Source organism: Gouania willdenowi, chromosome 13 (genome assembly GCF_900634775.1).
Source record: "Gouania willdenowi chromosome 13, fGouWil2.1, whole genome shotgun sequence".
NCBI classification, from domain to species: Eukaryota; Metazoa; Chordata; class Actinopteri; order Blenniiformes; family Gobiesocidae; genus Gouania; species Gouania willdenowi.
The window spans coordinates 5198778-5225661 of NC_041056.1; the positions used below are offsets into that span (position 1 = coordinate 5198778).

Below are 26884 nucleotides of genomic sequence, written 5' to 3' on the forward strand. Positions count from 1 at the left end.
GACCATGTGTTTGAAGCCCTAATAACACTTTATCATGTTTAAAGTACAGAAAAGTTAATTTAGCGTAACATGGGCCCTTTGCGATATTACTCAAAATATTAATTTGTTGGAGTTATAACTATAATAATAATGATAATAATACATCACATTTTTATAGCGCTTCTTTGGAAACTCAAAAACGCTTTACATAGAGAGTAAAATAAAAAAGGGGATTTATGTAAAAGCCAGTTTGAACAGGTGGGTTTTTAGTAATGATTTAAAGTTTGGTAGAGAGTCAGAGTTTCAAATGGAACATTAAATTGGCATTAAAAAACATTTAAAATGTGCCCCCGAGTCATTTACAGTAGAGAAAAAGAAAAGCCTTTAACTTGGATTTAATGTTTTTTTTTACATTAGATGCTGACTTCAGCTCTGTAGGCAGTTTATTAGAATAATATTGAAACAGTAACACTTAAAAATGGAGTTTGGTTAAAATATATTTTTAAAAAATACAATGAAGAAAAAAGTTTGTAAAATGCAGCCTGTCCTTTTCATCATGGCAGAACCAAAACAGTAATATGATGGTCAGCAGTTTGTTTCCAACATCACATCATCTCCCATCTCTCATTAAAAACCCATCATAAAAATCACATTTAGCGGTGCCAGTCAGTATTTGTGAACGCAGCATTAAAAAGCATCCTCTCCTTAATTTTAGTTTTCTTTAAAATACATTTGAAAAACAAAAACCAAGGTGTCACATCTTGACAATATTGTTCAATTACAACAACTCTTGTATGCATTTAAAAGCCACTGATAAATGAAAAATATGGTGTTTATTTGTCACTAATCGGGACAATGTTAGCTATCACTGATGAATCAACATTCGTCAATAGCCTGGCCGATTAATCGATCGGGCTCTAATATGTAACTGATCTATTAACTTTACTGCTTCGTGGAGATTCAGTCCCTCTGTTCTTTCTGCATTAAACCTGACACTTTTTGGGGAACGCTCATCATTCTAATCATATTTATAGTATATACTAAACCAGGGGTTCTCAACTGGTCTCACCCTGGGACCCACATTTAACCATAGTCATTAAGTCACGACCGACTTTTTTTTTTCTTTTTTTTTTTAGAATTCAACCAACCAAATTTAGTTTTTCAAAATCATCTGTTGAAAACATGTATAATCTTCAGGGTTCCTGTGATTCCTTAAAAAGTCTTAAAGGCATTAAATTACTGAATCTAAAAATAAGGCCTTTATTGTCAATAAAATGTTTTAAATCAATGTTTCAAATGTCTTAAATTTTAACACATAAGTATGAATTTATGATTGTAATTACTCTCACATTTCAAAACAAATGGTAACATTCGTTTCTTTGTAAAAATAATTTTTTTTTTTAAATTCTGGCTTTACTTAATAATTTTATTTTTTGTATTTTTATTGTTGTTTTATAGGTTTCTGGCTATTTTTTGTTGTGTTTTTGGAGTGATTTTGATTATTTTAGTTTGTTTTTTTGTGTATTTTACTGTCATTTTGTGCGTTTACCTAGGGGGGCCACCAGTTGCACGTCTTCACTAACCCTACTGTATGTAATTGATGTGGCGCTTTTTCCTTTATTTGTGTTTACTGTGAAGATGGTCTTAAATTTGAATTCAAATGGCATTAAAAAGGCTTGAATTTGATTTGAATGAAGCTGTAGGAACCCTGATCTTTTTTTAAAAAAAATAAAAATCTATAAATTTTCCTGTGCAACATGCGTTTCACAGCATGTCAATAGAAAAGTTTCTTTCAAAATAAAAGACAAGTCCAACATGAGAGACATTAAGTATTTATTTATTTTTGACCAGCTGTCCGCGACCCACCTTTGGGTCCCGACCCACCAGTTGAGAATCGCTGTACTAGACAGCATATCCTCATTGGGTTTGTAGTGTATAGTGCATTAGTATGCCATTTCCACCACAGACAAAGACTTGACTGAAGCAGCTGGGTACTGTTTACTGTTATGATGATCTTGTTTTACATTTCTGTGGCCCTGCAAAGTCCAGCCAAACCAAATAGCCGCTAAGCTCAGCGTCTTTACAGCTCCGAACCCAGGACTTTCATGCCAGCTGCCCACCTTTACATACCGTATGTGTAAACAACCAGATTTAAAATGCAACCTCTTAAACTGGCGTCCAATGTGCAAACAGCATGCACAGGAGAAGTAAAGGGATGACCTATAAACCAAGCTGTGCCAACTTAAAGCCCACCCTGCCGTGCAAACATGAGGGTGGGGGTGGGGTGTGTGTGTGTGTGTGTGTGGCGACTGTAACCAAATCCTTGACGTTTGTTTTCATTCCCATGGCCCTGAAATTTAGCAAGTCTAATCTACCAGCTACTTGGATGACCTGGAGCAGTGATCAACAACACCCCCCCCCCCCCCCCCCCCCCCCCCCCCCCACTTAGTGGTTAAAACAGGGCTGTGGAGTTCACCGTGAGCCACGGAAAGCCTCCCACATGACTATTACAAATACAGCACAGAAATCAATAGATAATTTCATGTAGGAGCATCTTATTTCCATCTCCGCTATGCCTCGCCAGTCCCACAATATTTCCCGAAGTGAGAAAAAGAAAAGAAAAAAATCAATTTGGCTAATTTAAAACCCTCTTTCAATCCGAGACAAAAAAATCTAAACAAATTGATAGGGAAATAAAGAGATGATTTAGAGTGTTACATGCTAGACAGGAAATATATTTCCCTTCAGACTTTTATTTTGTTATTTTTCCAATAAAGAACAGAGGGAGGCTGACTGTTTGGCCTTCCACTCTGAGTGCTGTCGACGTGACATTTTTTCGTGAGCACGCATTTATATCTAAAGCCCTGAGGAGAGCAGTAAAACACACACCACACACACACACACACACACACACTATCACATTAAATTAGGTGCTTTATGTTGAACTGAGCCCTACGGGCACAACAGGAATCTCCCACCACTGCTGACCAGTTTGAAGGTACGCCAGAAAACTCCTGCAGATGAAGATAAAACAAACTCCTTTCTTTCAAACTCTTTCACGTTTCATAAAAAAATAACCTGATGAGGTCACTCCACGAGTAACGCTTTGTTGTGATCCGAGCAGGACGTGTGCAAACTGGTGCTACCTTAATAATAGCCTCGTAGAACGCCAGGGTTTACCGTGTGTCGAGAAAACCCTTTATTATGTGTACACTCAGAGTTTGAATATGTGAGACTTTTAATTGCAAAGGCTCTTCAGACCAAGTTTCAATAAAAGATAAAGTCTTTGAAAGATCAAAACTGCAGGTGACAAATATATATATATATTTTTTAATCTGATAAAGACGTAGTGTTGGCCTCATAGATTAAGAAATTGAAAATTATTTGCTTGAAAAGGTCGATTCAGCAATTTATTGCGATATTTCACCGTGCGATTATCGTATCGATCAAAAAAATGTCCAAATTGATTTTTTAAATCTTGTTTTTCTAACAAAAAACTATTTAATTGCACTAACATATGCATAGCACGTAAACGCCCAGTCACTAGGTGTCAGTGAACCACATCAGACCTTGTTAAACTATCTCACTCTTCAATGCATTTTAGCTGGAAGTTGATTGCATTTATTTTCATAAAACATACTAAAAAATTTTTGTTTTTTTAAGAATTTAAAAACTTAACAGAACCAGAATCTGTTGTAGAAGCAAAAGTTGAACCTTTTTGACAGTTTGATAAACATTCCACTTTGTACTTTTAAAGGGGAAATTTTTATTTCTCGATATCGTGATATATATCGTGTTGTTTAGTATCGGAATATATTGGGATGTAAGCCCACTGTTTCTTAGGGATGGGTCAAATGCAGAGAACAAATAACAATAAATAAAGGTGAAAGCCCCTGATTTAATTTTTAATCTTATCGTCAGATTCATGGCAATGCACACCCCTATTGTAAACCACTTTAAACATTTTGCACATTGCATTGTGGGATGTGGAGTCCCGTAGAGCAGTGGTTCCCAAACATTTTCTGCTGCTTCTTTCTTTGAAGATTGAAAAGCTCTCAGGACCTCCCCCCATCATGAAAAAATAATAATTAAAAAAATGGTTAGATAGATCTAAACTATTCTTCTTTAAATCTTGTAAAAATAACAGATATCATGCCCCTCCCCAGGGGGCACTCCTCCCAGTTTGGGAACCACTGCCATAGACGTGTTTTACTTCATTCTTGTGTTGACTCTGCCAAAATGACTTCCCGACACATTCATGGTGTTTTCACAGGAAAATGAATGTTTCTCAGAGTGAGGTGATATCACGGGGAACACTGGGAACATACTAGTACAAAAATGGTGTTAAGCCAATCAATGTCCTCTTTTTCTGGTGAAGAAACAATAAATCACAGGATTTAAAAAAAAAAAAAAAAAAAAAACACTTCTATGCATCCGTCTATGGGACTCCCCATCCCACAATGCAATGTGTGAAACTTTTTCTGAAAATGTCAATAAGAGAGTGTTTATAGTGTAGATCGAGTGACATTTTCAACCTTTTACATCTTGTTTTTTTTTTTTTTTTCCCTCGAGCAAATTATCTTAAATATATTGATCCATGAGGTCGACACTGTTTCTTTCCCTGATATTATCTCCAGCAGCTTTAAACACAGAGATGTATTAATACCCTGAAGCATACATGAGGTCGATGCCCCTGTCTGGGATGTATTAGGCCAAAGCGCTCTCTGACACTATGGTGCAAAAACACACATGGACGAATCACATGGGAGGCTTTCTGGTCTGATTGCTTTCGTTGCTCTCATCAATAAAACAGATGCAGGAAGAGAATATTCAGATGCATATTGCTCTGTAGTGGAATCTCTCTCTGGTGTAGACTCATATAAAGCTATTGGGAGTGCCTTGATGGCAGCTGTATTATGGTTGGGTAACTTCATTGAATGGATGCAATTAAAAAGGAAGAAGGCTCAAGTCCCCCCTTTGTCCAACTACAACATTTTGCTTAGAAATCTATTCAAAAACAACTATAGAGTGAAAAAACACATTTTAAAGAATCACATTTTGTAAATAAGTGGAAAGAAACCGTATTTAGTGTAGTGGTTCCCAACATTTTTTTGATCGTGACCCCATTTTGATATCAACAATTTCTGGCGACCCCAAAGACATCATTTTTATTTATAAATTAGTTTGTGATTATGTTTGAGCTCAGATGTTTGTTTGTTTTTACTGCATTTTAGTTAAACTAGGTTTATAATTCACAAATGAAAGTATAGAAATACAGCTGTATAAGATTGGGTGTTGTTTTAATTTAAAAAAAAAAAAAAGAATTAATTAATCCATTTGAATTTCTTTGAAATTTCAGGTGACCCCACATGGGGTCTTGACCCAAAGGTTGAAAAACACTGATTTAGTGGCTCCTGAATAGATTTATTTCTATATTTTTCATAAATTCCTTTCGCTAGATTAGTTGATATGGACCAAAATTCATATCTCGATATCTTTTCACAAAATGGCAATATACAATATAAATACATCACGTATAGCTTCATGTTTTAAGATCACCACACAGAGGGGACCCACAAACGGGGTAAAACCTTTACTCCTGGACAAAAAAAGGAGCAACACAAGTCACATTACTGATGAACTGGTGAACTGAAATGTTATTAATCTATAAATATATATATTCTCTAAATGGATGTTATGAAAAGCACACGCATGATTATGTGATTTAAGGAACCAGAGGTAGTGTAATGAATCTACTGGTTCTCTTCGTTTCTTGTGTGCCATCAAAAAAGCTGTGTAATTTGTGTCAAATCGTAGAAGTTCTAACACCTATTGTTACTCACACCAGCCTCACTGTCGATTTAAAGTTTATTTGGATACTATTTTGGATACTATTTGGAACGTAACACTGTTCCTTGAAGTTGGCACAATGTTCACAGATTCGGACTTCCAGCATCAATACGTCTTTAACGTAACCTCATCGACACACAAATTACGCCTCTTTGCCATCGGTGTGAGGTGGACAACATGACACAATATCATTTTGATCAAACACAGCAGAGAGAAAGTCCGCCCCCGTCTGTGGGTCCCTTCTGTGTGGTGAGCTTAAAACATGAAGCTGTCGTCCTAGTTTCCTTAAATATCCAATCATCACACAAACAGAACAAGATTTGATTTTAAAGCTTGTCTGGCTTTTGTTGTTTCTGTATTTCTGTTTTTATTGTAAGTCAGTAAAACAAAATAACCACACTTGTTATTTTGATTTGGTTTTAAAACGGAATAACCACAGAACTAACGGTACACAGATTGTGTTGCCAGTTTTGATGATGTGGCCCTAATGAGCCTATGGGCGATCCCTTCTGTGCCACCCATTACCATGGTAACAGATGTAACTGGGCAAGTGCGCTGATAGAGGAAAAGGTTGCTGATATTACACACACACAAAACACACATGCTGCATTTCTACATTCCTGTCCAACACCCTGGAAAAAGACTAACATCAATGGCTAGCGAGGCGTCACATGTGGCACGTGTACAGTATATTTCAAATGCTTCTCTGTGCAGTGACATGAAAGGGAGAACTCTGCAAACGATCTTTGTGGGCATATTAGAAACACCTAATTGGAGCAGGGCTAAAGAGTGAAGATTAAAAAGCAATAGCTGGATCATTCCACGGCTCCAGCACGCATGAGCTCGCCTCGGTTCCACAGGGAAATACAGTAAATACACAAGACTATAGTTGCTTTTCTGATGGGCCAAAAACGCCTCCTTTCTTACCTGAAATACACTTACTGTGGCGACATCACAGAAGAAAACTGGCCAATTACCAAGAAAATAATCAAGTAGTCAAAGGACCCACTGGAAAAGACTTGTTTTTAGTCTAACAATGAACATTAAATCAATGCGTTCTTGTGTCTTAGGATGTAATGACACAAAAGCAATAAAAAACGGAGAATAAACCATGCGTGTCCCGCTGGTAAACAGTGATTCTTAATGTGCATCTGTGATCAGTTCTTCTTGTCTGTAAATCTGCCAAGAGAAAAAAAGTCATTTTCTTCTTCTTCAAAAAAAGAAGGTATTTTATGGTGTGACAGCCTTTGGAAAAGCTCTAGTGGACATATTGTTCCATACCGGATCCAAAAGGGATCTGTCAAGCTTCTCATCATGACAGGAAAAAAAAGGAAAGAAATGTTTCGAGCTCTATGGGTTTGGGTGTAGAATTACAATTGTAGTCATTGATAGTGGGAGGCCAATGCAAATCACAGTGCAGTAAGGTTTGTTAAAAAAGGACACATTGGAACCTGGTTTGAGCCTGTCAAATATGATACAAAATGTATTTTGCAGTCTGCTGTAAAATCTATCTCATCCAAGTGTCAAAAATGGTCAAAGTCAAACACATTGAATATTTATTCAGAATCTTGATGGGAAATTCAATTACAGCTCAGAGGGAAGGGTCATTCAAGAACAAATTGCCTGAAGTTGCTCCCCAACTTTTTTCAAGTGTCCTCAGGGTTTAGACAGCTTTGTAGGGGCTGTATATAAGATAGAAGCAACTGCTAAATGATGGACACCTGTCAATCATACCCTTAACTGTCGGCGGACATCACACTGTTAACTGTGGATTTTGACTTAAAGGTTTAGTCTATAAGGTTGGAGAGCTAGCAGGATTTGAAAATAGCACCAACTCTAAGCTCCACCCCCTTCTCCTACACCCATCACAAAGTGGGGAGGAGAAGAAGTGATTGGCTGTGTTCAAAATCACACACTAACGTACTATACACAATGAGTATATACTGCCTACTACGTATATACTATTGGTATGATTAGGATGATGACCGTTCTCACTGAAGGATACTTCCAAGTTTCCCAAGATGCAGTTTGGAAAACCTGAAGCACACTGATAATAAATATCTCCATTAATTCTCCACCTTTGAAAGTTCTGAAAACATTTTAAGTGAGAAAGTGACCAAGTAGAATATCAACATGTGCTCATTTGATCCATTAAACTCACGGAAACACATTTCATGCCAACTTTTTCTGAGATTTTCCCAAACCGGCCATTGTGCTACAGACAAAACTTCCGGTTAACTTCAAAACAAGAGCCCTATTTACAAAACTAATGGAAGACGAGAAGCGATGCTTTTGTTTTGAAAAGGGGATTTTTTAGCTTGAAGAAGGTCCCAGGACCATTTTACGTTCCCCTCGTAATGCATTATTGGCAGTTGAGTATGACTAGTGTGCCCACCGTGCACACTTCAAAAACATATACATCTGGGTATTTCTTGCGTACTCAGTCTTTCCATACTATCTAATGTGAAGGCACTACATTCTAATTTTAACGTCAGACTTAGTATGAGTAGTACGTTACTATGCGATTTTGAGCACAGCCTAGACTTCTCCATTGACCTTTAAGTCAATGGTTTTGACTTGAAGGTATAGTCTGTAAGGTTGGAGGTAGCAAGATTTGAAAACAGCACCAACTCTAAGCTCCAGTTTGCTCTACTACATATAACTGATCCAAACAGTTTCAAGGCACCGATAATATCGAAGCATTGAATGAATGCAGATACCAGTCCGTCCACTTCAAATCTTTCTCTAATTTAGGGCCATTTTGTAGGTTTGTCTGGGAGAAATTGCAGAATTTTCAATATATTTAGTGTTTTATCTACAAATCTTTAACAGCAGTCATGTGATATAACACAGGAAAATAGCAAGCCCAAGCAAAAACTCTGGAGTTTCAATAAATGTATCAATTTATCAAGGGATGAGATGCCTACAGCTGAAATATTTGGTCATTTACACAGTAATGAGTGCTTTTTCTCTTCTTTTTTTAAATTTTTTTTGATTTGAATGCTCTAAAGGACCAGATTTGTCCCCCGGGCCTTGAGTTTGACACGTGGCGTAAGGTATAATCAGTTAAAATGTTGTCAAAATCCAAAAAGTTACTTTTGATGTAATCCTGCTAACAGACAAACAAATAAACCAAATAAATAAATAAATAAACACCAGTGAGAGTATTACCTCCTTAGCGGAGGTAAAATAATAAAACAAATATTCTTTAAGTGTGTCATATCCAAGATGCTGGGCATTGCACTTTATAGAACCATTATAAAGAGATGCCATTACCTGCGTACACCCACGTATCCTCAGAAAACATGCAAACTCCATGAATAAAAAGAATGTCACGTTGCTTCAATCACAGCGGTTCGCCTATTTAGGGGTTGCTAACGAGTGCTGGCGAACGCCCGATCACCTGCTGTCTGAGAACACTTTGTAGAACGTCGCCAATTATTGGCAGCCAACACGCGGCCATCTGGGTTTGTGTTTGCACAGATTCTCAAAGACACTCAGCTTGTGTGCGATCCCGTAGAGTCCCTTGTGTAAAGAACACGCATCTAAAGAAATACAATAGTCAGAAATTACAGAGGAGAATGAGCCACCAGTGAGAAAAAAACACCCCCCTGTCGTTAAATGAACAAAGGATCCTTGGACTTGACAACACATCAATATAATAATCTAAATATTACTAAAAGAAAAAAAAAAAACAAGCAGCTACTATTTAGGCAGATTACTTTGCTATCTTTGTGACACCCTTCAAGATTCAACATTTCAATGCAAGCGGTTCATCTTCTCCTTAAGTAAAGAGAAAAAAAAGTCATAACAAAGTCATACCCACAATGCACTCTGGCAAAGAGACTAAAATAACTCATTGTCCCTGCAGTGTCCGGAGATTAAAATGACTTGTATCGACTTGATGTGTTTGTCTGGGCCATTTATGATTTTTATATATACTTTTATGACTTGCTTTAAAAGAAACGACACCAAGGAAATCAAATTCATCCTTTACAAGTCTGAGGACATTTATTCTAAACATTAGGGGAAACGGGACAATATCTGTTGGCGTGTTTTGATATGAAGTGTTGGACTTGTGAAGAAGCTGACCTACTGCTACACAACCACAGTAGGATTACTTGCCATGAACCCATATAAGGCAAAAAGCCCCTCGTTTGCCCTTCTGATGATCTCTGACAGGAACCTCCGTAACTGGAAAGGTCAGACAGCCTGCAGACCTCTCCGGCTTCTCGGAAGAGTGGAAAGTTTCAAAGTCACTCGTGATGTCTGTGTTTTATCTCCCTCTAGTTGGGCTAATGTCGAGCACCGGCAAAGGCCGTAGGAGGAGAGAAAGCCATTAGGAGGAAGCGGTCAGGGGAAATAAGAGGCAGTGGGAGCAATGTGGCTTTTAAGAGACCATTTTATAAACATAGGCGGTCGGTGCAACAACACTGAGCACGCCATGATGGAGTGAGAGGGAGGGAATGGCAAAAACAACGTGTTATTTCAATGAGGTAGATACGGGCTGGGGCTGAGGCATTTAGTTTAGCTGAAAAATGAAGGAATTTTGTTCTATATTAGCAGTGGGAAAATGAAAAATACTCCACCAAACACCAAATCTCCTCGATGCCAGATATTAGCGGTTAACTGGATCAGTGATCCTGTGATCATTCACACTTAAATCTCTATCCTAACAACACCACAAATTTAGCTTCTGGTGAAGATACTTCTAATGCCGTCCTCAGAGGGTTAAATGAAAATCAAAATCCTATAAGTACTTTTGACATAATTCTGCTAACAAACAAACCCACAAACACCAGTGATAATATTTCCTCCTTGGCGAAGGTCATGAAGTAAAGTCAGACGACTATTTTCTAAAAGCCATTAGTTTTCAACTCATTATTAGAAACAGGAAGAAAAAAAACACGTATTGATGTAGGGTCGGTAAGAGGGAAACCTGTTCTTCATGTGTGATCTCACCCTAGGAATGACCACAAACATCACTGCTCTACATTCATGTCCAGTCTTTGGATCATCCCTAGGAATGAAAGCATTGCTGAAGGCATACGAAGCCGAGTGCAGTCCTTACGACGTGTCCCCACTAATATCTACACTATCCATCCAATAACGTAAAAAGGGCTGCCTTAAATGTAACAGGATTACTGTAATCCAATTACCAAAACAGTGACAATATCATACAGTACAGCTAAAAATAACAAGATTATAAATTAATTACATGTTTAATGTGACACGCCACTTCTACACAAGTTTTGACTGAGTCAATAAAACTGAAACTCATCTATTTTCAAAGTTTCAAGGCCAGGATTAACCATGTCAACTAGTTGTTGTTGTTGTTGTTGTTGTTGTCTCCTTTGGCAAAAACAACCAACAGCTCTTGTTTTATTAAACACAAATTAGGATTGACGCTCGACTTTTCCTGTACCAGTTAAGATGCAACATCCATTATTTATCTAAAATAACCATAAACCATCTTAATGCCTGCCCCTTAATCCCAAAGGGATCCTCCACAGTTTGAACTAATTTGGCCTAAAATCTCTCAGATGTACTTATTAGAAGATCTATGCCTAACAAAACACATTATTTTGCACCGTATTCATTTAAATGCCTTTTAAAAATGCAACTACTTTATAGTTTAAGAGCTTGTGTTCCGCCATCTTGAAATCACTCTAGATCTAGATCATTTAGTAGTTTTTTAGATTATTTAGCAGCTTTTTATATAATTTAGCAACTTTTTAGATCATTAAATAGCTTTTTAGATCATTAAGTAGCTTTTTAGATCATTAAGTAGCTTTTTAGATCATTAAGTAGCTTTTTCAGTCTAAATGACATCTTGCGTGCTGCGTTTGGTTGCTCTAAAAACAACCAGCAAATGTTAAAGATGTTGGTGTAAACCTCTTTACAGTTGTGACCTGAAAAAAATCTTTGATCGTAGGGGGCGGCAGTTCCAACTCTGCGGTTTCGTAGTTAACAATGAAGCAGAGAAGAAGAGCTCTCCTAAGGAACCTTTACCCTCCCTTAAACAATGCATGGATGATAATCATGTATCTTAAGTTAGCGAGTAACGCTAAACCTTTTGGTGGGTGTCCTTCAGATTCTTCAGGATTTGTTCGTCTTCAGCTGTCCTTGAATTACTCGTCAACTTCAGCCACCAGAGCGTGTCAGCGCACAGTTTGTTTTGCTTTGAGGAGGATATGGTCATTTTATATCAGATGAGTGCTCAAGTTTGTGGGGGCGTGGCTTTAGACGAAGCCCTGGGAGGGGGAGTAGGAGTGGGTGGAGCTTAGAGGACTCCCATGCATTTCCATGTATAAATGATATAAAAGTATATAGTAAATAAGACACTGACAATATCCAAGCAATAGTTGACAGGTAGTGACTATATTTATATAATTTAGGAAATCTTGTCAAATAATTTGAGGATTGAGCAGGATTTTGGAGAAATTAGGTTTCTTTCAAGAATTCGAGAGTAAAAATTCCTTCCATCTTGTTAAATAAGCAATGGAAACCTGCAAACCCATGCAAATAATGTTGAGTTTTATTAATTTTTGGATAAATAAACTCCACTTATACAAGCGTATGTTTGGATGTGATACAGTGACTTAAACACACTCAAAATTTTTGCTTAATTTAAAAAAAAAAAAAACTCTCGAAAAGTTAAAATTTTTGGAATATTGCCAAAATTCCTGAGCTTAAGTTCACGTGGAAATTTGCCAGATATTTTACGCCTATTTGCAAATCTACTGAGATATCCACAACTACATTATTTGGTCATTTACACTGTTTTCTTAGCCATTTTTACACCTCCTTACCCAAATCCTACGACAACTGTATGACGTCATTCAATTTTAATGTGATTTTATTTGTTTTCATAGCATAAATTTCAAACACACAAGGTCAAATGAGGATTTTCACCTCCAAATTCTCTCTGGGAATTGCTCTGCAGCAGTCTAATTATCAAGTAGGTGCAATTAAAACCTTTATTACTTATACGAGAGATTTATATCAAAGTAAATTATAAACTCCAGGCAAAATGAGTATCTTCTCCCAAATTAAGTGACTAAAAATGATTGCATTCTTTGTCTAGACGACACATGGGAAAACACGTTTTTAATACCTTAGCTCTAACAAATGCAGATTGATGTATTTGTTTATGCCCAGTGGTCGTCTGTTTAATTAGCAGCGGGCAACTTTTCTTAGTGGCGTCAAATTTGACTTTCAATTAATGTTTTACATGTTGTGGGTGAGATAAAGGGGGCGAAGAGAAGGGGGGGGGGGCTGTCACAGCACAAGACAACAATTCAGAAGCTCCGCTGCTAATTGGGCGTGTAGGTGGTTCCTTACCTTTGCTGCACCAATTTGCTCCTTTCGGAACTTTTCCAAGGGTGTAATCAAAACATCTCCTGCATTTTGAATCTGAAACACAGAGAGATAGACACACTTCAGCCTGGAACGACTTCATTCTTTCCTCTGCCATACAGAAATAAGATGAAATCCTTGCTGAAAAGGAACAAATGGGACAGTTTTATTTCCAGGTTTGCAGCACCAGCATTAGAGTGGTTCACAATATGATGGTACAAGTCAGGGTTTCTCAAATGGTGGTACGCGATGGCACCACAGGGGGTACTGAAAGCATGAAAAATATGGGGCTTTATAATGTTTCTTTTTAGTTAAAAATGATAATCATACAAAATACTACCAGCAACTCACAAAACGACAATAAAAACACACAAACTAAAAGAAAAATATGCTGAATAATAAAAAGAACAGACAAACAACAAAATGACACCAAGACAACACAAAAACACTAAATGAGAGAAAATGACACAAGATCACTACAAAATACGCAAATATAACAGTGAAACATACAAAATGACATAAGAAACAACCAAACGACACCAAAAACACACACTGAGATAGAATCATTTTAATAATACCAACAACACATCAAAAATGACAACAAAAACACACAAAATAAGATAAAAATATACAAAATAATAAAAAAGGAAAGACAAATAACAACAAAATGACACCAAAAACACACGCAGTAAGAGAGAAAAATACCTACTATTATCAGTAACACACAAAACGACAACAAAAACAAACTAAATGAGAGAAAAATACACACAAGATCACTACAAAATACGCAAAAACATAACAGTGAAACATACAAAACGACATAACATCAAAACGACACCAAAAACACACAATGAAATAGAATAACTTTAATAATACCAACAACACATCAAAAATGACAACAAATACACACAAAATAAGGGAAAAATAAATAAATATAAAAAGAACAGACAAACAACAAAATACACAAAATGATCTTGATTACAACATAACCAGAGTCATTTTTTATTCATGTATCTATGCTTTTACTTGAGTACTGAAGACTAGTACTTTTGCCACCTCTGCTTTTTAAAGTGAAGTCACTTCTGATGGTTACGACCTATTAATACTCAGTAACTACCACAACAATGTCACCATTAGCTGTGTTTTATCTCACCTTATTTGGTTAATTAGGTGTGAAATAATGATCATCAGGCACAGTTTGTTTTAAATATTCCTCACATCATCATCATCATCAGTGTTTAGAAACCAAGGGCGTGAATATCCTCCCTGAAGCCTAAAGCCATTTAATCTGAAGTGGCACGACGCTGGTGGCGTAGAGGACATTTGATGGTCATCAAATCTAGCCGTTATAATCCTCTAGTCATCTTAAAGTCATCACGCTATCTATTGTGTCAACATCCAGAATCATACTGCTGTGCTGCCTGTGTGATAATGTCATTTTCTCGGCCTTATCTCGGTGCTTTCAGCGTAATTGAGCCGGTGGTGGTGGTAATACTCAGGGTTTTCAAGCCAAGAGCTTTTCTTTCTTTTACTTTTTTTCATTGTCAGTCAGTTGAAGGGAAAGGATAATATTATATCTACCGAACACTGGGAACAAACAAAAAAAAAAACAACAGACATTCTATTAGATTCATTTTTAAAATACATTTTTTTTTGTGTGTGACAGAAGTATAGACTTTAGAATTAATACATCAATGAGCTTTAAAAAAAAACATACAGAACACACAATAAAAGATATTAAACAAAATTAAAGTAAAATGTACAAAATGACAACAAAAATGTCCAAAAATGGGAGAAAAATATACAAAATGACCCCCAAAAACGCACAAAACAGAAATACACAAAACGACAAAAATAAAGGACAACAAGAACATAAATGACACAAAAATGACTGACACAAAAATGCAATGAAATAAATTAAATATATAATTCAAAAACACACAAAATGAGTAAAATATACAAAATGACAACAAAAACACACAAAATGACCTGAATAAAACACACAAAAGAAACAATAATGAATTAATACACAAAATCCAAGTAAAATGTACAAAATGACAACAAAAATCATAACAAAAGTAACACAAAACGACAACAAAACTACACAAAAAAATATAGAAGAAAAACACAAAATGAAAGTACAATATACAAAAAAAGTCATAAAACACAAAGTGACAAAAGAAACGCACAAAACAACAAAAATACAGGACAACGAAGAACAAAAATGACACAAAAAAATACAAGACGCAATAATAAAATCTTACACAAAATGAGTAAAATATAGAAAATGACAACAAAAACACACAAAACAAAAATGTAGAAGAAAAAATGACTCCTACATCAAAATGACTTCAAAAACACACGAAATGAGTGTAAAATATTTTAAATGACAACAAAAATACACTGAAATGACCCCAAAAACACAAAGTGACAAAAGAAACACACAAGACACAAAAATAAAATCTTACACAAAATTTGGATACGATATACAAAATAACAAAAACACAAAAAATGGCCTGAAAGAAAGAATAATGAAATAATACACAAAATTAAAGTAAAATGACAACCAAAATGCATAAAAAATTACAAAAAAATGACTACAAAAATAGACAAAATTAGTGTAAAATATAAAAAATTACAACAAAAATACATAAAATGATGTGAATAAAACATAAAAAAGAGAGAATAATGAAATACACAAAATTAAAGTAAAATGCACAAAATTACAACAAAAATGCATAAAAATGACAACACAAGTAACATAAAATGACTACAAAACTACACAGAATGAGAGTAAAATATAAAAATGATGTAAATAAAACATGCAAAAGAAACAATAATAAAATATTACACAGAATGAATTCATCAGTGTGATTCTGCTCATACCATAAGGAGGTGGTGAATAGATTGCTGATTTACCTGAAAAGCCTGCCTGGATTACTTTCATGCTGGAATCGTACCTGACACTCTCAACAGGATTAAATCCTCATGAGCGAGCGTAGTGCGATGCTTGAAAGGACGCGATGGTGCCGAGCAATTTCATTAGCAGATAAGAGGAGAGGAATTTCACTGTGGCGTTCTTCCCTTTGCTCCAGCTTTTACCAGCCCCGAATATCAGGAGGATCAAAAGCCACTATTCTAAGGTTAATTTGTAAGACACAATTGTACAGAGCTGTGAGCATAAAGAATAGCACAGAAAAGAATAGACCTGAGCACAATAGAAAAGAATAGAAATGGAATGTTTGAAATTAACCTTTGACTAAATCTTCACAGGAGTCGCTTTAATAGAAAAGAAACGTGTGTGGCTGTATAAAAAACAATTAATACACAATCAAACAAACTATTAAATACAATAATTGTTTAAAACAGAATCAGTATACAACTCTTGGGCAACTGGTGGCCCGGGGGCCGCATGTGGCCCTCAGCCTGATTTTGTGCAGCCCCCAAAGTAAATGCTCAAATTGGCTTTTAAAAACACACAAAATGACAACAAAAACATGCAAAATGAGAGTAAAAATGTAAAATATGACAACAAAAACACAATACATAACTAACATGTGACAACAGAAACACATAAAAACAAAAACAGTACAAAAACACAGAAAATGATAAAACATACAAAATGAGAGTAAAATGTACAAAATGACAACAAAAACACACAAAACAACAAAAATATAGAAGAAAAACACAAAAAAAAAAAATCACACAAAACAAAAGTAAAATATACAAAATGACAGCAAAAATACATGAAATTAAAGTAAAATATATAAAATGACAACAAAAATACACAAAACTACAAAAATATTGAAGAAAAACACACACAGTGACTACAAGAACTAAGATGACCAAAAAAACACGATGTCAACAAAACACACAAAACTACATTGAAAACATGCCTGACACAATAATAAAATATTATACAAAGTGAGACTAAAATTTAGAACAAATAACAAAAACAAACAATGTGACGGAAAAACCTCATACAAAAGACAAGTATAAAATATTACACAAAATTAGAGTAAAATAGACAAAATTACAACAAAAATACAGAAGAAAAACACACAAAATGATTCCAAAAATGAAAATTATATAAAATATAGAACAAATAACAATAACAAATAACAAAAACAAACAATGTGACGGAAAAACCTCATACAAAAGACAAAATTATAAAATATTACACAAAATTACAGTAAAATACACAAAATACAACAAGAATACACAAAATGACCTGAATAAAACATACAAAAGAAACAAATACCCCAAATTCTAGTACAACATACAAAATAAAAACACACTGACTCCAAAAATACACAAAACCTTTTGCTGTTTGTTTCCTGATTGATCATAATTATTGTAAATGCTGACGTGAATATTGATAATGTGGCATTGGATCAGTCAGTCACATGAGTGTGGCTCCCGCTGTGATAAAAGTGGCCCATCCCTGCAATATACAGTCCACAGTGTTAAAGGTAAACTGTATATAAATGCATGTTCTGTCATTTGTTTACATTACATTTACACTTTGCATGCTTTTACATTCTGGCCTGTAATTTACAACCACTGCAGCCTTTAAATGGTGCATTGCCCCATCTCACTGGTTACTACTGTATATACATATACGTCTTTAAATGTGCAGTAAATTATTTTTACGAGCTTTTCCTGGCTCGGCTTTGACAATATATTCACAATGAGGAGTCGACTTAACACACTTGAAGCTTTGCTCCTTCACTAAATCACCTGGGCAGACATAAACATGCACAAACACACGTTAATGGGTTTTTATTTGGTTTTTTTTTTTTTTTTTTTTTTTGCAGGTTCTAGAGACTGTGGACGTTCAACCACACACAGCTTAACACTGCCACGCACTGTTAGAATTACAGTATAAGTATTAAACACTATGGTATATAAGGGTGTAACGACTCAGTTATTCAATTAATATCCATTTTGTGATTTTATTTCTTGTCATTTTGTGTGTTTTTTAGAGGCAATTGGTGTGTTTTTGTTGTGATGTTTTCTCTCACACATATATATATATATATATATATATATATATATATATATATATATATATATATATATATAAAGGGTATGGGGAAAAAAAAAAAAAGATTTCACAATATATCGCAATTTTAAAGAGATTTAAAAAAAAAAATCTGATATTTACTCAACATTTTTGTGGACGTGTGTTTTCTACTGCTGGAGACATTGTCACTCCTTAGCACTTAGTACTGGACATGTTGACCAGCTACTGTTCCTCACCTCTACTCCGGTAGATGGCGCCGTAGAGCCACTTTTCTGTGCGGCGCAGCGCCACTTCTGTAGTAGAGGCAGTCACACGGACTGACTCAAATCCTAAACAACATGGCGAACAAAATAACAACGCCTCCACAGTACAAAGCTGACGTTTGGAAGTACTTTGGCTTCCAACTTAAAGGCAGTAAAAACGAGCTTGATGAGGACAACGCCATCTGCAAGATTTGCCTCGCTTCCTTGAAATATTGCGGGAACACGAGTCTAGAGGTGTCCCGATGTGATATCAGCCAGAAAACGAATATCTGATTTTATCGAACTGCATCTAAAATCACCAATATAAGCTCTTTTTCACTCCAGCACTTCTATCCATAAGTGACCTACTGCTGCTGACTATTGTTCTCTGTTTGAGTAACGTCACATGATCAAGCCTTTTCTAGCATTTCACACTACAAAATAAGTCATAAAAGTATGTATGATTCGTGCTGATATCGCATCGGATCAACATTGGTATCGGCCGATACGCAAGGCAGCAATATCGGTATCATATCGGAAGTGAAATAGTTGTATCGGGACATCCCTAAACACGACCAACTTACGAGCTCACCTAGCAAGACATCATGCCGACGTGTTAGCAGAGAAACAGCCAAATCTCTACGTTTAATTTTTACATTAACTGGGTAGAATATTGCAATATATCGCAATATCGTTTTATGACCAAGTATCGTGATACGTATTGTATTGCAACATCCTTGCCAATACTCACCCATAATATATATAGATATATATATATACACGGTATAGCATCCAAGGACATTCACTATTCTGATCAGAGGTAGTTTCAGTTATTTTCATAACACCGTATGGTTTTAGGCTAATCTACACTAAGCACCAATGGGGATTGTTGAAACTAAACCGGAAAGAATTACAGTATTATTGCAGATTTTAAAGGAAAGTGTTGAGCTAATGTTAGATGAGGTAAAACTGCTATTTTCTGCTTGTTGCTCATGGTTCTGAGCCTCATATTCACTTCATGACCAAATGTGGCTGCAGGCTGAGAGTTCTGGGGGTAAAAAAAAAAAAAAAAAGCAACTTGGACGTGATGACGAGATGTTTCATTGGCTGAGGTTTGCCAGTGAAACGCTGCCAACTGTGACAAATTAGTAAAAGCCTTTGACAGAAAGAGGTCAGAAATACAGAGAAACTTTAAGGATTTCAAGCCAACAATGAGAAGAACTGGCCCAGTGTGGAATAGTAAAACACAATTCACCAAATATGATCAAATCAAGTTTATCTTTTTTTATAAAGTTATACTAATCCACTCCAAGATTTTATTAAAGTTGTCATTTCTAGTCCTCCTTGTGTCACCAGCAAGTACTAAGTAACAACGAAACCCCCAAAATAACTAACAGAAACATATAAAACAACAAAAATATGGCACAAAAACACAGAAAATGATCAAAACATACAACTTAAGAGTAAAATGTACAAAATGACGACAAAAGCAACAAAAATATAGAAGAAAAACTGACAAGATGACTCCAGAAAAACACAAAATGAGAGTGAAATACTGTACACGAAATGACAACTAAAGCACTACTTTTTAAAGCGACAATATGAAATTAAGCTCCGTTATGAGCAGGCTTTTTAAAACAAATGTTTAAACAGTTTGTGCAAACCTTGAGAGCTTAAGATGTTTGTTCCACAATTAACTGAATGCTGCTTTTGCTGTGTTTGTTCCTGATGCTGTGAACACAGTAAATAAATCCTGAGGGTTCTGATGGTGGAACCAAAATGGCAAGCATGTATTTAGTCCCAAGGCCATCTGTAAACTAGGAGCTGGTCTTTAAACTAAATCTATTGCAGAGATTTTCTGATCAAAGGGCCACATTATCATGTCAGCATTTAGTAGTATTACAATGAAGGATTTCTGGATGTTTTTGTATATATACATATATATACAGTATATGTATACATATATATATATATATAAAATGTGTGTTTGTTGTCGTTTTGTGTGTTTTTGGAGCCATTTGCTGAATTTTTGTGCTTTTGTATAATTTGCTTGTTGTCGATTTGTGTTTTTTTTTTGGAATATTTTTTTCTATTTATTGTCTTTTTTGGACATTTTTCAGCCATTTTAAGACTTGTTGTCATTTTGGACATTTTTCTTTGATTTTGTGTGTGCTTGTTGTTGTCTTGTGTTTTTTTTAGTTCATTTTGTGATTTTTTTCTTGTCATTTTGAGTGTTTTGTGTTCTTTTTGTGTATTTTTAGAGCTATTTGGTGAATATTTTTGTTGTCATTTTGTATAGTTTTCTCTTATTTTGTGTTTTCATTTGTATGTTTTTTTTGATTTTTATTCTTGTCATCTTGGGTCTTTTTGGAATCATTTAGTATTTTTTTTATTGCCATCTAGAATATTTTTCCATGATTTATCGTAGTTTTGTTGTCATTTTCTATGTGTGTCAGCATTTGGAGTCTGGCTGCAGAAAAATAAAGCATATGTTTAATGAAAAGTTTAACTTCTTACCATTTATGTTCTAGTAATTAAATTTTAAGAAATTGCCACTTCTGTGCTCTAAACTCATTTACTTAACTGCACTAGATTAGGGTAATCAATGGATTGGGACGCACTGCATCAAACGCAAGAGTGATTAGCGTTTAAGTGGATGTGGGATTTTTTTTTTTCTTTCTAAAACACATTGATATAAGATACGCAAATTTAAAAAAAAACAAATTTTTCTTTCTTTGTGACCCAGCACCAAACGTTCTGCTATAGATTTCTTTTAATGATTCAAATCATAAAAAATGTCTTGACACAACAGTACATGAAATCATTTTCCTTTTTGGTCTTTGGTCTAAATTAAGCTGTCATGTGGTAACAATCAACGAAGGCCCTTCAAGGCTGATACGTGATATCTCGTCGGTTTATTAAGTGTAATATTCAGCAGACAAATGTTGACAAGTGTAGTTGAGGAATGTTAATAAGCGCTCTTGAAATCCCGCCCGGAGAGGAGAAGGACCTGTTTCTTCCTTCAACATTTCTGTACCAGATGCTTTCCTAGAACCGTAGTTCAGCTTTTAATAGCCAACGGCTCGAATAAAATAACCAGAATCAAGAATCAATTGTTTTTGTCATTGAACATGTTACAGAGCAATTAAATTTCATTTCAGTTTCATCTCGTCCAAGAAAACATAAAAAGCCGTAGACAAAATAAACCTTTGCTCTCGCTCTGATACAGTCAGATGTTATGTGGCGACCTTGGTAGGCCTGGTTCAGAAGACAAAAGTCCAGGTGGCAATAGGGGAAAGGAGGGGGGATTCCACAAAAATGCTCCAAAGTAGCCTCCTGCTAACTTTTGAGTTTGTTCATTGTGATAATGTTCAATGATCTACTCCATCCTTCAGAGATACTGTCAGCCTTCCCAAAATAGCTGCCAATGTAATACAATACACCAGAAAGCTGTTAGCTCCAATCAACAGCATCCCTGCTACTATGATTCCAATCATGTATATATCCTCCACGTCCTCAACGAAAAGTAAAGACAGTCACACAACTTTCCATTTTTTCCAAGAATCCATCGTGTATCAGGCTGCAAACGTCCCGTCCAGACACGCAGGCTCACCCCTGCCTGGTCTTTTCATTGAAAAAAAAAACCAAATCTGGTCCATAGCATTAAGAGACCAGCTGACTAATTCCATTATTTCATTTTTTTTGGATGAATGCAGAGTGAGTCTCCTATTAGGATCTAATACAAGACAGAAGACAAAACAAGTGGCAAGGGCAGATATGGACGAGTAGCAGAAGAGTCTAAACACTCCTAACAATACCACAGTATTAACAGTCAAAGTAAATGTATGCAAAGCCCTCAGAACCTAATGAATGTGTTAAATGCATAATAAACATCCCTGCCCTTGTCATCATGATGCAATAAAAAGTCATATCTTTCTGCTGAGGATGTGACGCAACTTCTATCTTAAGAGCAGATGTGTATTTCTGTCACCTTTGTCACACACTGCTAGGCTGGGACTGTGTGTGTCTCTGCTAAATCTTTATCTGGCACTCGCAGCAAGTAGAAAAGTCATCCTCCCTTAACTTTTATGAGCTATGAAATAATAAAAAAAACAAACCCTCGGTAGGAACAACAGAGTAGATGAGGTACTTTTGCCAGACACCTCTATTGGAATTTAAGCTTTTAAGAAGCAGAAGCAGCTTAGGAAATGGACCCAGTAGCTGGTTTGTGGGTCCGTGGGGGGATTCAAAGATTTGTTTTAAGTACAGTTTGGTAGCCATAAATCGTTGATAGCATAGAGTTGTTATCATTTTGTATATATATGTGTGTGTCCCCATGGTCGTACTTTTCCACAAATATGAAGATGCACAAGTCAAAAAGTTACAAAAAACAATGACAAAGAGTTGCAAAGAAATATATATGTATTTTTGTGGCTTTGTGCTGATATCAGACAGCCAGAAGGCTCCCCATGGGACCCAGAGGACAATCAAAAGCACATTTGTGTGACCTTCACAGACTGTGTGTAGAAGTTTGGACTTCTTGCTTAAACTGTATCCACTTCCAACCACATTTTAACAAATTTGCATGTTAAAATGTGGAAAGACTTTTAAAAAGGATCAAAGGTACTACTCTTCCACTCTTAAAAAAACATAATAATGTAATGTCATATACAATGTAGCCCTGCAGTGAACTCTACCTATCCTGTTGAGGAATAATAATGCAAGAAAATGCAAGAGAGGACGTAGGTGATGGCCCGCGTTGCACTTCATAAGCGTATCATTGGCATTAGCATTATCTAGCATTAGCCTAGCAATAGCAATAACCAAGCAATAGCCTTTACCTAGCATCAACATTAGCTTTATAATATACAAGATACAAAGCTCACGATGACGATTATCTCACGATATGACAATACTGCAATCATCGATATATTGGTCAGAAATCAATCTACAATAATCTATGACCAAAGAAAAAAAAAGATTAAGTGAAAAAATACATTTTTTGTTTTATATCTCTGAAAGACAATGAATTGAAAAAGTGTCCTATGAACAGTGACACTATTTTAGTGCAACATTTCTGTAAATAAGTGTCAACATACCAATGTAAACAAATAAGTATCTCCAATAGTGCTTTCTGTAAACAAAAAATAGGGTCTTTCTTACCAGTGACACCATTATAGTGCAATATTCCAGTAAACAATATATTGGTTCCTTCAACAAACAGTGACAACATTTCTGTGAAGACCTACCGGCACATTGCAGTGAAAAAGCAGAAAAAGTTTTGAAAATAATAAAATAAATCTTAAATCCCCAAAACAAAAACAAAAAAAAAAAAATTTAAAAATCGACACTCGATAATCGATTGCGCGAAAAAATATTGTGCTATATCGCCGTATGGAGATATCATCACACTCCTAATGTATACTACCCAATGTATACTACACGATGCATGACACAGGATTTAGCCAAGACTTGGCCCGATCCCAAAAATAATCAGTTAAAAATCAGTGTATGTCCACTTTTAAGGACACAGAGTTTTTCCTCATAAAACAATATAACCTTTTAAGAAACTACTGGTCTGACCTGGAAGGCCCTTTTCCAGTTGTTTTTGATGCCTAAACTTACAGAGAATGCAGTTCTGAACGCGTCCTAACCAGATTCCAGATCCACCACAAGTGGCTCCTCAACACGGGGTCCTCTGAAGTCCTTCAAGACCAATTATTTTAAGCGTAAGTATACCCCCAGATTTTTGCTGACCTGCCACTAAGGGCGAAATTCATAACATTTCTTGATTATGGACATTGCTCCAAGAATAGTTAAGACACGCCCAATCACAGCAGCCCCGCCCCCACAGCGCTGCACAGTTCCACATAAAGCTGTCAATTAATGCTAATTCATTCAAGCAAGTTCATTTTGTGTTCTTTTTTGAAATAATATGTTCCGGTTTCAATTATTCAGACAATTCTTTTTTCAGAAAATCTACTTTGATCTCCAAACCTGTTTGGACTGTCGACTGCCAGTCTTCCTAAGAGGCATCTACTGATCGAAATAACTAATCAAAGTAAATTTTAAAGTAAATTTCCAAAAAAAAAAAGTTGTCAATCAATGCTCACTGAGGGCTGTGGGAGGAGGAAACCTAGTGCCTCCTCCCATCTTTTTATAAGAGGGGCGGGGCCAACAGGGACGGTTAGTGTCGTCACTGATCTAATCTCAGCCAGTCGCAAAATTAAATTGTGATAGCCTCGTTCAACCCATAGAGGGCAGTCACTGTGATATTTTATAACTTAAAAACGCTAAATTCAAATACCCACTAAAATGTGAAGAGTGGGACTCGATCAATAAACTATATTACTTCATACCTAATCATACGTATTCAGCAAAATAAAGTGGGTTTAGGGTGTAACAAATAATGTATTTGCATATCAAGCACTTTGTTGTGTTCTGCGCGATATAAAGAAAATTGAATTGAATATCCTATTGGTAAAAAAACATAATTTTCACTTTAAAATAAAATAAACAAATTCAATTTAAAAGCATGTCATTTCATGTAACTACTGTATATGGTGCCAAAAGTAAATAAATAGTTATCCTGAAAAAAGTATTAGCCAATTTGAACATTGATCAGTTATCCTGGATAATGTTCAAGACATCAACAATATAATACTATCTGGAATTCTAAATACCTATAATTCATGTTGTACAGTAGATATTGACAATGCCACGCTACAAAGAATCACAAGAGCAAAAACTATTTTACTTTTCATGTCTTTGGGATTCATCGTTACCAACATCGCTATCATCAATTTGACTGGAATGTTCAAGATATCTTCAACTTCCGTGAAAGATCCTGTATCTATATTATTTGTTTTAGATGACGTTCCCCAATCATATAAATGGATAAAGTGACATTTCTCACAAAGGAACTTGGTAGTATCAGTAGTATAATGATGGTACCTCCTGGTCCAGCGATGACAGTTGCTGATATCAGGGTTTTTTTTTCAATTTGAAACATCAATATTCAATTTAATTACATTTGTGTAACAATTGGGAGGATGGTTGCAAGTCTGGTGTAGAAAGGTCATATATATAAATATTCTATATATATTGTTTAATTTATTGATGCAGATGATGATGATCCTTCAAGTTAAAGAAGACCAAACTTTCTTCCTCTCCAGAGCAGTAATTCATCCTCTCCCTGACGCTCTGCTTACCTCCGACTAGAAACAGGAAACGTGTAATGTCAGCAAACGACTCCTCCACAGACGGTTTAAATGTCTGCTTTGCTTTTCACGCTTTGCTCTCTAAGCTGCCGGCGCATCTGAGAATATGTTTTCCGTCAGACGAGTCACTGACCTTGCTTCCTGCAAGTGACACGTAACAAGCGAAAACTATAGATAACACGGGAGCAGTCAGAAGTTTAAGGAATTACTGCAGTGAATGTTCAAACAGGGTTTAAAGAGAGACGTTCACGAGCTTTGCTAAGGTGTCTTTTCCCCGATTTAAAGGAATAATCAATCCAAATGACAAAGACAGTTTAACTGAGAGTCAACTATGTGTTTTTGTGTTTTCCTAGTAGGAATGAGAGGTGAGTTAGAAGCTGCAGATACAATAAAAAGCATTTTAAACTCATGCTTGTGGAGGTCGACATATTTGACAAACAGTGATGTAGTGATTACTCAACAAAGTGCTTCATTTTCACTAGGGATGTCCTTATCAGGTTTTTTTGCCCGAGTCCGAGTCCTTTGATTTTGAGAATTGGCCGATACCGAATCCCGATCGAATACTTCTATAATACATTAAAACATAAAGAAGAGCAAAAAACAGATCCAGGATGTCCCTTATTTATTTTATTTACCTTATTTTAACATTCAGCCCTAAACAGAGCACTTCTGTGATGTAGCTTGCTCAATCAAGCAATAAATTAAAAGAAAATTCACTTTAGACATTAGTGCAAGATTAAATAATATTAAATAAAAATGTCTAATATAAAAATGAATGGTCCCTCATCTTAAAATACCCCACAGGCATGTTAACAAATAAGAAAATAAAAGTGCCACAGTGCTGTAAAGTAAGGCCAGTAACGTACTTTTAGGAACTGCACTCTTAATGCTTTAGACCACACCTGCACGTCCTGCTGTAAACACTTGATATAGGAAATACTGCAGTAGATTGACTTAAGATGGTCTATTCTTAAACACGCAAATCACAAACACTGGCGCGAGCACGCGCACACAAACACGCATGCACGCGCAAACCAACACTTGTGCTGAGCACACAAACACGCCCTCGAACATCTGCGCACACACACACTAGCATCAGGCTAGTTACCAGAGAGGCTAACGATACGTTGGGTCTCTCTCCACCTCCGCTCTACGTCCAACTCGTTCTGCCGACCAAACAACAGACAGGGCTCCTCCTCTTTTTGACA

At 35.9% G+C, this 26884-nt stretch overlaps 1 protein-coding gene across 4 annotated transcripts in view; it reads right to left on the minus strand.

Moving 5' to 3' along the window:
* Nucleotides 1–26884, minus strand: part of arhgap42b (Rho GTPase activating protein 42b) — a 105860-nt gene that overhangs the window by 27028 nt on the left and 51948 nt on the right. For all 4 annotated transcript variants that reach the window (XM_028464329.1, XM_028464328.1, XM_028464327.1 and 1 more), the window contains exon 4: nucleotides 13174–13245. In XM_028464329.1, the coding sequence (XP_028320130.1) occupies nucleotides 13174–13245 (72 nt within the window). The remainder of the gene's footprint in view (nucleotides 1–13173; nucleotides 13246–26884) is intronic.